The sequence below is a fragment of the Pan paniscus genome, chromosome 9, assembly GCF_029289425.2.
Source record: "Pan paniscus chromosome 9, NHGRI_mPanPan1-v2.0_pri, whole genome shotgun sequence".
NCBI lineage: Eukaryota > Metazoa > Chordata > Mammalia > Primates > Hominidae > Pan > Pan paniscus.
In genome coordinates this window covers 47,124,742-47,140,333 of record NC_073258.2, presented here as the reverse complement: position 1 = coordinate 47,140,333, position 15,592 = coordinate 47,124,742, and the positions used below count along the sequence as shown (strand labels likewise).

The window sequence follows — 15,592 nt, the reverse complement described above, 5'->3', positions numbered from 1 at the left end:
GGCTGGGCTGGGAGTGAGGCAGCAGATCAAGTATATGAATGCTGCTTCCTGAGCCCCAGTAGCATGCTGTCCCCGTCATCTGTAATCCCTCTGTGCCCTGGGAGCAGGGTGATCAGCCCATTTTGCAGATGAAGAAACTGTGACTTAGACATCCTGCATTTGGAGAGAGGCACAGCTGGGAGCCGGACTCTAGGGCCCATGCTCTTCCTTCATGGGACACGTCCCTGAGATTTCCCTGGGCTTGCTGCGGATTTATCTTGTTCATTGTTGCCCGCCATGAGGGGACTTGTTCAACTATAACAGTGCTGGCGAAGAGTAGGGCTCAGTGTGTGCTTGTTGAATACATGAATGAATAATAAATGACCCCTCCCTCTCCGCCATCCGCAGTAGCCTCCACGAAACTGCACTCCATGGCGCTGCAGGCACAGTGGGAAACCAGGCAAGGCGAAGTTCATGGTGCCAGGTGCCCAGGCTGCTGGAGGGGGAAGCTAAGGATCGGGCTGCCTGACTTCCTTCCCCCGCAGGCCGAGGACTGACTGAGGCCCCAGAGTGCCCCTTCCTGGGTTTGGTCAGATGTGGGCAACGCTCTGTCCAGCCCCCAGGAGCAGCAAGTTGGAGATCCCAGAGGATGGAGATCCCAGAGGACAGAAACGGGAGGCAGCCGCTCCTCCCTTTGGCTGAGGCGCCACCTAGTGGTGATTGCAAACGGTCTGCAGGAGCTTACCTTTCAAGGGGACTCTGGGGCCCTCAGATAAAGGAGGCTAAGGCCACCGTTGTGGATGAATAAGGCCCTGTAGGCCCTGAACACCCCACAGAGAAAAGGCCTGATCTCAAACCACGGGCTGCAGCCTGTCCTTCAAGGCAGCCGTGCTGATGCCTCTGCAAGCGTGAAATCTCTCTGGACCATGGAGCTGGGGCGGAGGTGGGGATGAGGATGGAAGAGTGAGAGGGAGTGGGGATGACACTCAGGGCCTGCCCATCCCCATTTCTGGGACACTGGCTCCCATGTTTCATCTCCAGAGTTCAAGAATGACTCTCAGGCAGCACAGACACAGCCGGGCTTACCACCCCATAGCACCCACAGTGGGGGCCCCTTGGGTCCCAGGTGAAGGAAATGAAGAGGAAAGGAGGCTGGGGGGATCTGCCTAGGCTCCACGTGAGGCTTCATCCTGGGGAACGGCAGAAGTGGGGGCCTTTACTTACCTCGATGGCCAATACCCCGATGGCAAGGGCTCCGGCCAAGTAGACGTAGGTCTCGAAGGTGTTGAGGATCACCGTGTAACAGCCCTGGGAGGGAGGGATGAGAGGTCAAGCTATGGCCAGGGTTGAGAGTCCTGGAGTCAGAGTCCAGCATGTGGACTAGGGTTCATGGCAGGTGTCCCCAGAGCTCTCACCCTATCACACGGCTGCTGAGACAGGACAGTGGGGAGGGGGTGCAGGGCAGGAGACCCAGAAACAGAGACTTGGCAGCATTGTACCAAAGACCCTCTTTGCCACCCGGCCCCTAAGGTGGGACAGAGAACTGACAGCGTGCAGGCCATGTCTAATGTTGCTACTACAGTGATTGGAATATTGGGAAATTTCCCATAAATATCTGGACTTCCTGCTGCTCTGGAGAAATCAGAAGAACCAGCAAGGGGAGCTATTCCTTTTCACATCAGCAGCTGCTGCCTTCGGGTGCCAACAGGTGGTCCCTGGGGATCCACAGCACTCCACCCTTCTCCCCCGCACAATTCCCTATTGTTTCACACCCACTCGCTCTACTGTTCCTCGTGACCTGCCTGGCTGCAGAAGGTGTTTTGGTTTTCGGCCACTTCCCCAAAGAAACACAGCCCAGCCTTCAAATCCCTGCTCGCATGCCACCTCCTTTGGGCAGCTTTCTGAACCAGCCCAGTCCACAGGCCCTGGACTTAATTCCCATGATCTTACTGCTTTCTTAAGCAATCCTAGAGATACATAAACTGAGACAGAGACAGAGATCGAGATCAAGATCGAGATAGATAGATAGAGATAGGGAAAAGCAAGCTAGTGCCAAGCCAGGAGCTGCCAGTCCATGGCTGCTGCCCCCTCTGACCCTAAGCACCTCACACCTCTGTCATTTTCATGTTCATAACTCTCCCCTCCCCCATGCTGACCACAGAGACTGATGCATGGTACTTGCTTTGAATGACACGTATTTTCAAAGTGGGAGAACTTTCCTTCCTTTATAGGAGCCTGCATATTCTTTGGGCCCAGGCTGAGAACCTGCAAGGGAACAAATCCCCAGATGGGGGTGGAGAGATCATGCCCAGCCCTTTTTGGGTGACGGTTGCTATTTCTGGGCTCTGTTGAGACCGGGGATTCTTGGGTGCTGACATGCTCACTTCTCTTGTCCATCGTGCAGAAGCCCAGCCCCTTTGGCCAAAAGTAGGACTGAGGCTGCACCCAGGCAGGTGGACAGCAGGGCCTGATCTGGGACTAGTGGCCAGGTGGTGTCCTAGTACCTGCCTGGAGGCTGACCAGGAGCTGGGCAGGGAAGTCCCCCAGAAGCCCTCCCTGGAGCCCCATGGAGCAAACAGGACATACCCAGATAGAAACAGACCCCACCGGCACAACGAACTGGGTCCATGATACTCTCAGGACTGAGTGTGCATGGGAATAATCTGGGAAGTGGTTGGCAATGCAGATGCCAAGACCTCGCTCCACAACACTGGATCAGTGGGTCTGGCGTGGAGCCCAGGTATCAGCATTATAGGACGATACCCAAGGTAATTTCTAGTGACCAGGCTGTGGCCAGGCTTTGAAAGACCTCGAGCCCAGAGATGACAAGGAGAAAAGGTCTTAATTGAACCTTCAGGCCTTGTCTCTGCTGTGGCACTGGGAGCCCAGTTAAGGGCTGTATGACTGGGATGGAGCCCTAAGGGCAACCCAGGGGTTCCTACCCCAGGCCAGGCCAGGCCAGGACATCAGTGTGGCTGGGGGCCGTTCAGGGCTGGCCCTCCATCCAGTGAGGCCCAGGGTCCATCCTGGATCTGCCAGCAGACCCATGTTGGAGCCCCAAATCCTTTGTTAAGCGAGTTTTTTAAAAATTATACTTTAAGTTCTAGGGTACATGTGCACAACGTGCAGGTTTGTTACATATGTATCCATGTGCCATGTTGGTGTGCTGCACCCATTAACTCGTCATTTACATTAGGTATATCTCCTAATGCTATCCCTCCCCCCTCCCACGTGAAGCGATTTTGAAGCATTAGAACCCTAAAATGCAGAACTATAACAGCAGAAAAACTAACCTGCTCTGCGAGCAAGGAAAGAGAGGTGAGTTGTATAGTTTTGGGATCAGCCCTGGCAGGGGATACCTCGGCCCTCCCATCATCCCCTCAGTGTTCCACGTGCCTGCCAGCCACAGGGACATAATCCCACCTCCTGCAGCCCCAACACACACACTGGGTTTGTGAACTCTTCGAGGGGTTTCCCGGACAGGGAACAGCAATGGCCCAGGAGAGTGGTATCTGGCAATGGTCCTTAGGGCCTGGCTGCCTGGGGTCCCAGCCAGCGCTGCCACTGGCTTGCTGTGCGACCTTGGACTATTTACTTCCTCTCCCTATGCCTCAGTTGCCCCATCTGTACAATGGGGCCATGTAGATTACCTCATGGGATTGCTGTGAGGATAAAATGAGATACTGAAGGTAAGGCACTAGGAAGAGTGTTGGCAAGTAGCAAGCTCTCAATCTCAATGCCTGTTAGGATTACCAAGGATTACCGTCCGTCTCTCTGTGCCGCTCTTAGCATATCCTGAGTGGTGGAAAGTGTCTGAGCATAGAGTTGGGTGTCACTGCAATACAATCACACACACACACACACACCCCCACACCCAGAACGGGACAGGAGAAGCAGCACATCTCTTCCAGAGCATGAAATTGACTTTGACATGCCTCACCCGGGGAAACTGGCAAGAAGCCGGGGACCTTGTCCAGCAGAGGGAAGCTGAGCCCTGCTGTGTGGCACCTGGGCCTTGACAGCTCATCTTCCCCTATCAGGCTTTGGCACCAAAGACCCTTCAGGCCCCTGGACTGAACCAAGCAGCCCAGGTTGCCCAATGGAAGCTTCCCAGGAACAGAGACACCCCTGGGGAGGTTGGGGCATGGACAGGATGCCACCACCCACTCTGAATGAGTGTCTGCTCCTTGATAACTTTGCTAGGGCCTCATGGGCTCTTTCTCACTTGATCTCATTACAGCCCTCGGGGAGGAGGGGTCTTACCTGCATTTTACCCACAAGAAAAGGGAGGGAGGAGCAGTGGCTAACTTGTTTAAGATCACACACGAGGAAGGGAAGCCGGGATTTACACTGAGGATTCCAAATTCCCGGTCTTTCCTCTGTGCTTAAGGGAAGGGGGGCTGGCATGAGCGGCTGGGTTCTCCCTCCTGTGGGCCAGGCCCTGGCTGTAGCCCAGAGCTTATATCTACACACCTGGAGATTGCTTCACCACCACCCACCATCTCCACCCCGTGACGGTTTCCCCTGTCACCACCCGGTGAGACACATGGCGGGGAGCCTCTCCCCAGCCTGCCACCACAGACTATGAGTCTTCTAACCATGTGGGCTGTTGCCAGTGCCATCCTCCCTCTCTGCTGGGTGGGCACATCCCCGGCCCCCTGCTGCCACCCACAGTCACCACCCACCTAATCTGATGAGGGGCAGCCAGGCCTGGTTGCCACCACAATGGGTCACCCACATGCAATGCATCCCACACGTACATCTCCAGCACCGACCCCTCCAGCTCCACCCCATACACCCAGCTGCCCACTGGACACCTCTGCTCAGCTGTTCCAAAGGCTTCTTTTTTTCTTTTTTTTGAGATGGAGTCTCACTATGCTGCCCAGGCTGAAGCGCAGTGGCACAATCTCAGCTCACCGCAACCTCCGCCTCCCGGGTTCAAGTGATTCTCCTGCCTCAGCCTCCCAAGTAGCTGGGATTATAGGCACATGCCACCACGCCAGGCTAATTTTTGTATTTTTAGTGGAGACGGGGTTTCTCCGTGTTGGCTGGGCTGGTCTCGAACTCCTGACATCAGGTGATCCGCCCGCCTCGGCCTCCCAAAGTGTTGGGATTACAGGCGTGAGCCACCGCGCCTGGCCTCCAAAGGTTTCTTAGACGCAACATGCCCCAGACTGAATGCAAGATCGTCCCCAAACCAGAAGCCAGTCACTCAGCACCTCCTCCTGTCCCTCCTCCAATGAGGACCCATCACGAAGGCTGGTAGATTTTGCCTCCTCAACATTTCTCAGATCCACACACCTCTCTGTCTTTACCGCCATCACCCTGGTCTTACCTGCTGTCCTTTCTCACTGGCACCAGTATAAAAGCCCCCTGTCTACCCAGGTCCACCACCAATGTGGACCAGGGGGCCACAGAGCAACTAGGATGTCCCTGTGGCCACGCCATGCATCCCTGCACACCTCACCCCCACCCCAACCCCCACAGTGAACTCAACTCTTCCCAGATCCTTGCCATGGGCCTGCCAGCAAAGTCAGAAATGTATCCTAGGGCCGGACATGGTGGTTCATGCCTGTAATCCCAGCACTTTGGGAGGCCAAGAGGGTGGATCATTTGAGGTCGGGAGTTTGAGACCAGCCTGGACAACATGGTGAAATGCCGGTCTCTACCAAAAAATACAAAAATTAGCTGAGTATGGTGGCACGTGCCTGTAGTCCCAGCTACTTGAGAGGTTGAGGTGGGAGAAACACTTGAACCCTGGAGGTGGAGGTTGCAGTGAGCCAGGAGTGTGCCATTACACTCCAGCCTGAGCGACAGAGCGAGACTCAGTCTCAAAAAAAAAAAAAAAACAAAAACAAATGCATCCTGGGCTTTAAGCAAGGGGGCTTTGGAGGAAAAGACAAATAGAGACAGTTCCACAGCAGCAGGTTTTTAACGGGAAGAAATGCCTAGGAGGGACATGAATGTCTCAACAAAGAAACCCCAGGAGCCAGTCTCAGACCCTCAGGAACAACAGAGTCACTGGAAAGAATGAATGTGGCTGTGCAGGGACCTCTCTGATGAGCTCCGATTTTGAAGACATGCCCAGGAGAGGAAAGGAGACATCCTAACGGAGGATGAGTCCAGAAATGGGAAGCACATCTGATGCGGGGAATGGGGCCCATGGGAAGCCTCCTGAAAACTTACAAGTAGCATTAAAAGGTTCTAAGTTTGGCTGTTGGCAACGGGCATCTCAAACGACAGCTCCTTCACCAAGTTAGAAATTCACTGGTCTTTCACATAAACCCCATGCTATGGTGGCCGCTGTATGCCATGGAACTGTACATGGCCCAGGCTCCTTTTCTCTGGATGCTCTGCCATCCTAGGGGCCACCTCCCTCTGCCAAGTCCTAGCCAGGGAAAAAAGGAGGGGTGGGCACAGCACTTTCTCTTAAGGATGTGACTCAAGTTGCACAAATCACCTCTGCTCACCTCCCGTTAGCCAGAACTCGGTTACATGGTCTAGCTGCAAGGCAGGCTGGGAAGTGCAGCCTCTAGCTGGTGGTCATGGGGTGTGATAACCATTCCCTTCCCAAGAGAGTAGGGGTGAATGGATCGTGGGGGGCAGCCAGCAGCCTCTGCCAACATATGGAATCTGAGGTCCAGAGAGGGTGTCTTGGCGAAGGCAACGCAGCAGTTACCAGCCCACCCCTGCCTGCCATGGAAGCCTGAAACTCCCCTCCCCACCCTGCAGCTGCTCCCCACGGCAGGTCTCTCTGCCCCACGTCCACAGTGGCCTCAACTCAGGGCCCTCATTTCTCTATTGAGCCTCTTTCCCCCAGTGCAGGAAGGCAGGGTGATGAGGGACAGAGAGAATGTGGCCCTCAGGGCCTCAGGAATCCATGGGGAGGTGCCAGGGCCAGAGGGGCTGAGTTCCTGGGGCAGAGCCGAGGCTGGAAAGGGCCCGCCAGAGCCCCAGGACCCAGGCCTCTGCTCACTGTCACCTCCTCTGGGACTTTGCAAGTTCTGCCTTGAGCCCCCCCGCCAAGGCCCATTCTAGCCCCTCATCTGGTTTTATTTCTTCGCAGCAATCATGACCATGTGAAATGATTACTTCTCATTAGTTTGCTGCTTGTTCATCTTGCGCGTCCTCTAATGAGATCGTGAGCCTCGCAGGAACAGGGGCCTTGTCTCCTGTCCCCTGCTGTGTCTCTTGCATCTGGAACTCTCCATGAGACCCTCGTTAAAGTCCTACTCAAGCAAAGGGGCTGGGGCCCAGGCTTAGATCACCCTCGTCCTCTCCCTCCCTCTCCTCCTGCCTAGCCTGGTCACACACCCACACTGGCAGAGTGGGGGCTGGTCAGTGGGAAGAAGGGGATTAAGAGCAAGGGCATTGTGAACTCATAAGGGTGTGTGGGCAGGAGGCACACAAAGCCAGGCGCTTGTCTTCCCTAGAAATGGCACGTGCAGGAAGGGAAAGGGTTTCTTCCAAGGCTTCGAGGAAGTCCTCAGGTTGCAAGAGAACCTGAAAAGTCTAGGAGCTTCTCTGACCTTGGAGAGTCAGGTCAAGGAGACCTTGCTCCCTTAGGGCGCCCCACATGGCAAATAAGAGCTTCCTCCAAAATACAGTGCATGGCTAAGAAGGGCCCCCCACTGTGCAATTCTGGTTCTGTCCCCCTCCCTCCCTTTGGACCTGCATTATCAGAAACTCAGGAAACATCGGGAAACTCCTACTCACCCCTTAGCCCCAGCCTGAATGCCCACTCCAGCGGCAGACCATCTGCCACTGTCATCCTTCCCCATTTTGGTTGGATCTCAGGGGCTTGGACAGAGAGCCTCCATCAGCCCCTGCTCAGGTGCAGGCATCCCATATCATGGCCAACACTTCCCTGGGATTCCTCAGGTAGCTTCGGACCCTCTGGGGTGATAGCGCCTCCCACCCAGCTCTGGCCACCCAAATCCCGATAGACCCACTCCCCTGTCTGGAGAACAGGGCCAGTACCTGCTTGTTTAGGAATAGGCTCCTTCCCAGGAGGCACTCCTCCCGGCTCAGCAGGACCCCGTCCCGACTTTGGGGTTCCCTCCGGCAGCAGGCCTCCGGCACCTCTTCACTATCCAGGGTCAGGAGTCGAAACACAGATGCAAACTTAAAGTCTTCAGGCCCGTTGACCCCGCAGCAACCAAACTAGGGGGAGATCCCAGAGAAGGTTCTGGTGGGCAGGAGGAGGACACAGGGGCGGGGACAGAGAAGGACATACAGCCTCTGCAAAGGAGTGGCATCAGAAGACTGGGTGTGGGCGGGCTCCACCTGTCACCACTGTGTGACCATGGGAAAGCCACTCAGCTTCTCTGGGCCTTCAGTGTCCTCATCTCTATAACAGAGGTGGCAGTAGCAATTCCCACCTCACCAGGCACTTAGCCTTCCATAAACAGTTGCTGTGGTTATTATCATCATCATAATGACCATTGCTTGGGGACCCAAGACAGGGATAGCAAACAGGTTTCATCCCGAGTAGGGACTGTGATCAAGTGGCATGGCTGCCTGGAATGCTGCGTGGATGCTGATTCCAAGGCCAGGTCTGTGATCAATGGGAGACTGCCTGGATTGATTACTGATGCCTGGCGTGGGCATGTGAACACTGGGCATCATGGCTCTGAATGTTCACAGCATCTTTGGGGCATCACTCACCGTGATCATGACCGAGTTCCAGGTGGCGGAGAAGACGTCTGTGTCGTTATTGCCCTGGTAGTGCTTGGTGAGCTCCTTGGTGAAGAATTCTCGGGTGAGCTGGGGGCAGAGGGAGAAGATGGGCTTAGGCCTGGCAGTTGGGTGCAGCCCCCACCCTCCATCGTCTCTCCATCCACCTGCTTGGGAGTTGGGGGAATGAGAGCTAGGGGCTCTGCATCCTGGTGCCAGGTCCCCTGGGATTCTCCTAAACCACCAACTTGGGGCAGTCTTCTTATCCCCAGTGGAGAAAGGAAGTCCATACACATGCACTCTCGGTGGAGCCGAGGTCAGGGCACACTGAGGACCTCACTCCACCTGCAGCTCTGCCCAGAGGGAGGGCTTATCTGGGTGGGGAGTTTGCACCTCACCCCACCCCTTCCACCTGAGCTGTTCCCCAGACAGAGCCAAGCAGATGCCCTGGGTCCCAGGGCCTGAAGAAGCTACAGGACCGGGCAGGAAGTCTTTGTACATCAGTTTCCAGAGGAGTCCTCCACAGTTTCTCCTACTCCCAAAATATTCTCCTTCCCTCCTGCTGCAGTCAAAGGCTAGGGCCCTGGGTGGTGCCCAGCAGAGGAGACCATCTGGGCACCATTGTCTGCTCGCAGGCTGTGGTGGCCTCCTCCTCTGCTCCGTGCTGGCTACCCTCCCCGCCCGCCTCCTCTACCCCAGGGCCATTTTGTGTCTCCTGCCCCATTGCCCCTCCTCCCCTCCCATCTTTCTCCAACCCCCTGCCCCAGTCTCCCTTTGGCTATGGTGCCTGGCTCTGGTCAACTCAGGGGAGGCAGCTGGCACCCCAGCTGCCTGTAGCCTCTGGAACTTGGTGGCTTGTGGGGCCAAGGTACCCAGGAGGATACCAGGCAGGGCCTCCTCCGAGAGCAGTCTGCCTTGTGCTCCTACATTCCAGCCTCTCCGACTATTCTGACTGTCTCGCTATCACTGGGCCGTTACTAGGCAAGGTTTGGAAGGGATGTTTCCAGAATAAGGTATGGGGTTGTACCAGATGCTTTGGGAGCAGAGAAAAGCCCTTGCAGGAACAGGCTTACTGGGGTCTCTCCCTGGTCTGCGGGGCCTTGCCAGGCGGTGGGGCCATGACTTGGGCTGGAAGTGCCAGATGAGAGGCTGCCCACTCTCTGAGACCCTTCAAGGAGGGGAGGAGCCAGACCTGAATGGCCACCAACCCCTTGCTGATAGCAGGAGGCAGGAAAGCTTGGGGCCTGATACGTACATTTTCCCTGAAGATGAAGGCCAGGATGGCTGCTGAGAGCTCTGCCAGGAAGATGATCAGGATGAACAGGAAGAACTGCAGGGAGAGGAACAGCCTTGTGAGCCCAGAGGGCAGGCAGGGGATGGGGTGGCCACTGGCCAATGCATCCGTCCATCTGTCACACCAGTGACGCAGTATACTCATTTTGTAAGATTAAGGCACTCCACTGCTATCAGACATTTTTCATAACAAACACACCAGTGATTCCTCCTTGGAGTCAACAGGATTGTGATCAAAATATGAAAAGAATAAACAAATATATACCTTCCATGCAAATGGTACCCTTAGAGAGGCCCCTTGTACAGTGTGCAACCTGAACAACCCTACTCAGCCACCCTGGAAGGAGATCGCTGATGAAACCCGTTTGAGCCCACTCTGGGTAAATTTCCTTCTGGGTAGGTTGTACGGGCTGCAAGAATCCTGAGTGCCTTGGGGATCCCCAGCTGGATTTCCCCACCCTGCCAGCCCCAGGGCCACCTCTCCCTGCCCCACTGCCTCTGGTTCCCATGGGAAGTGGGGAGGTCACATTGACCTTCAGCCAAAACCCAAGGAATAAGATTGGAGGGAAGGTGGTATGACTACCAAATCTCAAAACCCATGGGCCAGGAGTTTGGTATCTAACACAGTCTTCTGCTCCACTCACTGAATTTGATGTTCCCTGAATGAACCACAGTGCCTCTCATTTCGGGGACCTCACAGGCTCTGTTACCTCTGCCAGGAAGGCACTGCCCTTCCTTGCCCACCAGTTCCTCATTTCTCCAGATCAGGTGAAGCCTCAGCCCCTCTCCTGGTGAGAAGCCTTTCCTGACTTCCCTAAGCAGGGAGAACCCTCCCTCTCCTGGGCTCCCCCGCACCACAGTGCCTAACAGAGGTGCCCGCACGGCCTTAGCACAGGGGCTGTCACTCAGCGCGCTGCCTGCTTGGATGCCTGGGTCAGCACAGGTGTTGGTGCAGGACTCTTAGATGGATGAATGAGCCGGGGTGGAGCACTCGCCATGAAGGCCCTGTGATCTGCCACATCACCGGCCCTGGTCATTGTGTGGTTTCCTTTGGGCTGAGAGCTGTCAACAGAAGAAACTGGCTTTGCCTTCATTACTCAGCATAGCTGGTGCCCTTGACAAAGTCCGTTGTCACCCTATCTGGAAACCACCAGCAGAGGACTTTATCTCTGGCACACACACAGACTGGTTCTTCCATGCCCTCCCAGGCACCCAGGCAGCAGCCAGACCTGCTCTCTGGGGTCCCAGTCGTTAGGACTGCCTGCCTGCCTGCCTGCCTGCCCCCGATGTGCCAGGCTGGAAGGAGGCAAAGGGTGTTGGGCTTCAAGTCAGGACACCTCAGGGCCCGCCTTGTCTGTCCTCGTGTGTCATGGGACAACCACTCATACAAACCCCTTCCAGCCTCAGTTTTCTTGCCAGAAAAATGGGGATGTGGAGACCCACTTCTGGGGATTCCCCATGGGGAATCACGAGGCATGTGAAAGCATTTCCCCTGTTGGAAATGAGCCAAGCAGAGCTTGGCACTGGGCTCTCATGTGCAGAAGGGGAGTGAATGTGGGCCACGAGCAGGATCCTCTGTGGCCTCCGAGGCCCGGCTCCTGGTGATGCACTGGCCTCCTCGCAGATGCTCTGTGGGCTGCTGACAATACCTTCAGGCGTCTCTCTCCTGGAATGTGCCTCTTGTGGTCAGAGGAAGATTTCTGTCACTTTATCCCCACCCCAGGGAGACCCCAGTCCAATTCCCTCCCTGATTCTTCAGCATCCACAGCGGCTGCCTTCTAGAGGTCCCGAGGCCTCTCCAAACTGTGTGGGCCAGGGTCCACCTTAGTGAGCGCCTCGGGAGGGGTATAGAATCTGTCCATTCAGCACACGGACATAAAACATCTCCGAGGCCTGGCAAGTGGGTTTTAGTTTTTTAAGTGTCCAAACCTAAAGAGAGCCCCTTGCTTCAGCAAAGCAGCCCAGCCCGTGGCGGGGATGTGTCACTCCTCAATCCTGTGTTTTGCTGGCTGGCTTCTGTCCCCAGCCACCATATCAAGTCTGCTTCAGCCCTCAGATGCACCATGGGCTCCTGAGCCCCTGAGGTCTCACTGGGCTCCAGCTGCTCCGACACAGGCTTCTGCTCTCACAGGGGACCACCGGGCACCGGACGCTGTTCTCACGGTCTCTTTTTTGTGTAGTTTCCCCTTTTCGAAGTTGAGGAAGTTGAAGCTGGAGAAGGGAAGTGACTACTCCACAGGTGCAGAGCTCTTTGGAGCTTTGCAGAAAGAACACTCCCCTCCTGGCCCAGCTGCCTTTTCAGAGTGCCAGGCTGTGTCTGCTCCCTGATGCAGGGCGAGGCTCAGGGATTGCTCTGTCACTCTCTTCTGAGCCCAGGAGTCTGTCTCCACAGGTCAGCAGGTTGCCTGGCTGAGGTTTGCTGGGTGGCCTGCTGGCACATCTGGATGAGGGACACCAGGCCAGATGCTCCTGTGCTTCCTGAAGAGGGGGCTGACCTCCAGCTGAGGTCAGGGAGCAGAGTTCCCCAACCAGTGCAGAGTATGATGAGGGTGGGGTGGGGGAAGCCTCCTGTGCCCCAGGTCACAATGCCCATGGTCCATTCTGCCACTCCTACAATTCTCATTTCCAGGAGGGTGGGGGGCTCTGGGCTCAGTGGCTGCTGAGTGATGTGTTTTCTGCCTCTGCAGCCTCACCTCCCCTGTGACAGTGACGGAGGCCGCTGGCAGGGGTCCTGGCATTTCCATTTGGCTGGTGATGGATGGCCATCCGCTTTCATTACATGGGGCCTCTATGAGGAGCCCCTCCCCACCCTCTGCCCTCTCACTGGAGCCACTGGCAGGTCCCCAGGCTGGCAAGGAGCAGCCTCAGAAATGGTTTCCATCCACGGCAATGAGCTGGAGCTGGCGTGCCCACCAGCCTCGGCCTGGACAGTGATAAATAATGGACGAAGCAGATCACAGGCCTCGTGTACTCTGTGTGCCCTTCACTCTGGGATGTGTGTGTGCCATCCAGGATGACTGCGCATGGCTTCCACGAGGTAATGCAGGTGCGGTGCTTCTCTCAAGACCGGCATGACATGAGAGCTGCTCAGATGGTTACTTAGAGCCCAGAGGAAGCACATCCTTCCCGAAGACAAGTGCTGGTGTGGGCGGCTCTGGAAAAATAGCAATAGCTACCTGCTGAGTCCTTGCTACCCAGACACTGCGGATCTTACATGGATCATCTCATCAAGCCCTCTCATCTAGTGAGACAGATGCTATTATCAGCAACACCCCCATTTTACTGACAGGGGATTGTGGCTGAGAGGAGCAGTACTCGGCCCAAGCTGGCATAGCTGGTGGGCAGTACCTCTGGGACTTCACCCCAAGAACTCTGATTGCAGAACACAGCCTCTCATCACCATGTTACCCTGGAAGCCACAGGAGCCCCGAGGTCTTATGGTTTCTACATGGCCTGCAAAGCCTCCTGAGGCTCAGCACCAATTCTTCTGAGTGCTTAGGCATCCCACAAACACAGCCAAGCAAAACATGCATTTCCCACTGGATCATGAATGCAACACTATGGCTGGGAAGGAAGTATGATTATCCTCATTTTGTATATGAGGAATCTAAGGTTTAGAGTGGTTAAGTGACCAGCCCCAGGTCATACAGCCAGGAAATGACAGAGCAGGGGTTAGAGCCCGGGCTTTTCTGACTCCAAAGTCCATGCTCTTAGCCAAACCTCTGCTACCACCTCCTCTCTGTTCCTTGGCTCCGGGGCTGTTTACTGAGCACCTGCTCTGTGCCAGGCACTGTGCTAGGTATTGGCAAATAAATGCATACAAGGCAGACTCAGTTCCCATCTTCATGGAGTTTCCATTGAGCTGAAGCATCAGGAGATGAGATATAAGAATAAACCTGGGAAGCCGTGGACTGGAGGAAGTGGGCCTCCCCAAGCACAAGGCCTGGGCATGACTTGAGTATGTGGGAGTGTGAATCCTGTGAACCAAAGTGCAAGGCTGAGGTGCCCATGGCAGTCACAATGCCACCTCTGCCAACTGGCCCTTCTCCAGCATGAAAATGTCCTCCTGCTTAAGACAGTTTACCAGTGTTAAAGTCCTTTGGGGAATTCCCCTGGACCCAGCCATTCCTGGGGCTTCCCCTCATCAAGGCCTTTCCCAGGGTTTGCATCCCATTTGCCTAAGGACACATTTGTCAGCCATTCCTGATCCTCTAATTTGCATCACTTTCCTTAGGATGGAAAAATTAGCAAAGGGGAGGAAACTGCTATGTTGTCTAGTTGGGAACATTTCCAGGCTTTTCTAACCCATCTGCTTATAGGCAATGTCTGCTCACAGTTCCCATTTCTAATAAATATTTACCAAATTTACATACTGCATGTACAATTCAGCTCATTTATCTTTTTTGAATATACTCATCTCTTTTTGCTGTTCTTTTTTCCAGTTGAGCTTGCCTTCATTATAAAATATTTTTAAAATTAGAATTTTTAAATAAGTTGGCTTAAAAAAATCCTTGAAATACCCAAAGGTAAGCAAATGAGAAAAAGGGATGCCACAAATTTTCAATAGGAGGCTGAAATTGTCCTATTGCATGTGAGTGCTGTAATACTGATCAACACGAGTATTTGGGAAATGGACCTTTATATAGATAAATTGATCATTAGGTGGTCTGGTCATTAGACTGATTGTCCCCAGGTCCTGTAGGACTTCAGTCTCAGAGCAGAGGGAAGAGGACAGTCAGCCCCATCTCAAGGCCTCCTTGCTTTGTGAACCTTTGAGCCAGGTTTCCTGGGCTGACTAAAGTCACTCTTTTGGCCCCTCTCAAGACAAGCCTTCTCTCCTTTCTGACAGGCTGAGAAAGCAGTGAAAGGCTTCTAGAAGGATCCCAGAAGCTGCCAGGGGTGAGGCTCCATGCCCTCTTCGGTTGGAACCACCACACAGTTAGGTCCAGGTTCAGCCGGGAAGGGAGAAGTGGTTTTTCTTATTTTTTAGGGCATAAACCTTTTTGAAAACCTTCCAGAAACTTTGGTGCCTTTCTCTGGAAACACTCACAGAACCCCCCCAACCCCCATGCACACAACACACATGCACACACAACACACATGTGCACACACAGGCACATGTCCACATGCATATATATGTGCACCCACGCACGCATGACACCCATGCACATGTAACGCCCATGCACGTGTAACACCCATGCATGCGTAACACCCATGCACATACAACACCCATGCACGTGTACATATGCACAAAGCAATGCACACATGTACACACAAACACACACGATAGAACACAACATACATGCACATACAACACACGTGCACATACACACTGTACCCATACACATGAGTATGCACACAATCCATGTATACACAATACACATACACAGGACCTGACATAACATAACATTTTGCATATAATTTTAGGTAAATTTTGGAGTCCATTCCAGGTTAGGAGCCTGTGGATAGCCCTGGTCTGGGAGCCAGAAGACCTTGATCCAAGCGTCCTTTGCCTCTGACCCACACTGTGACCTCAGGCTTGTGTGGGCGGGGCCTTAGAGAGGGGAGGGCAAGCAGGGGAAGTGGAGAGAGAGACAGGGAAACGGGGAGGGAGAGATCAGGACAGGGACAAGGAAAGGGCGTA

General features: G+C 54.5%; 1 protein-coding gene across 4 annotated transcripts in view; it reads right to left on the bottom strand.

The window, feature by feature from the left end:
- Nucleotides 1-15,592, bottom strand: part of TSPAN18 (tetraspanin 18) — a 204,125-nt gene that overhangs the window by 4,486 nt on the left and 184,047 nt on the right. For all 4 annotated transcript variants that reach the window (XM_008960305.5, XM_063608153.1, XM_008960303.5 and 1 more), the window contains 4 exons: nucleotides 9,911-9,985; nucleotides 8,647-8,745; nucleotides 7,960-8,142; nucleotides 1,204-1,287 (listed from right to left, as the gene is read on the bottom strand). In XM_008960305.5, the coding sequence (XP_008958553.1) occupies nucleotides 1,204-1,287; nucleotides 7,960-8,142; nucleotides 8,647-8,745; nucleotides 9,911-9,985 (441 nt within the window). The remainder of the gene's footprint in view (nucleotides 1-1,203; nucleotides 1,288-7,959; nucleotides 8,143-8,646; nucleotides 8,746-9,910; nucleotides 9,986-15,592) is intronic.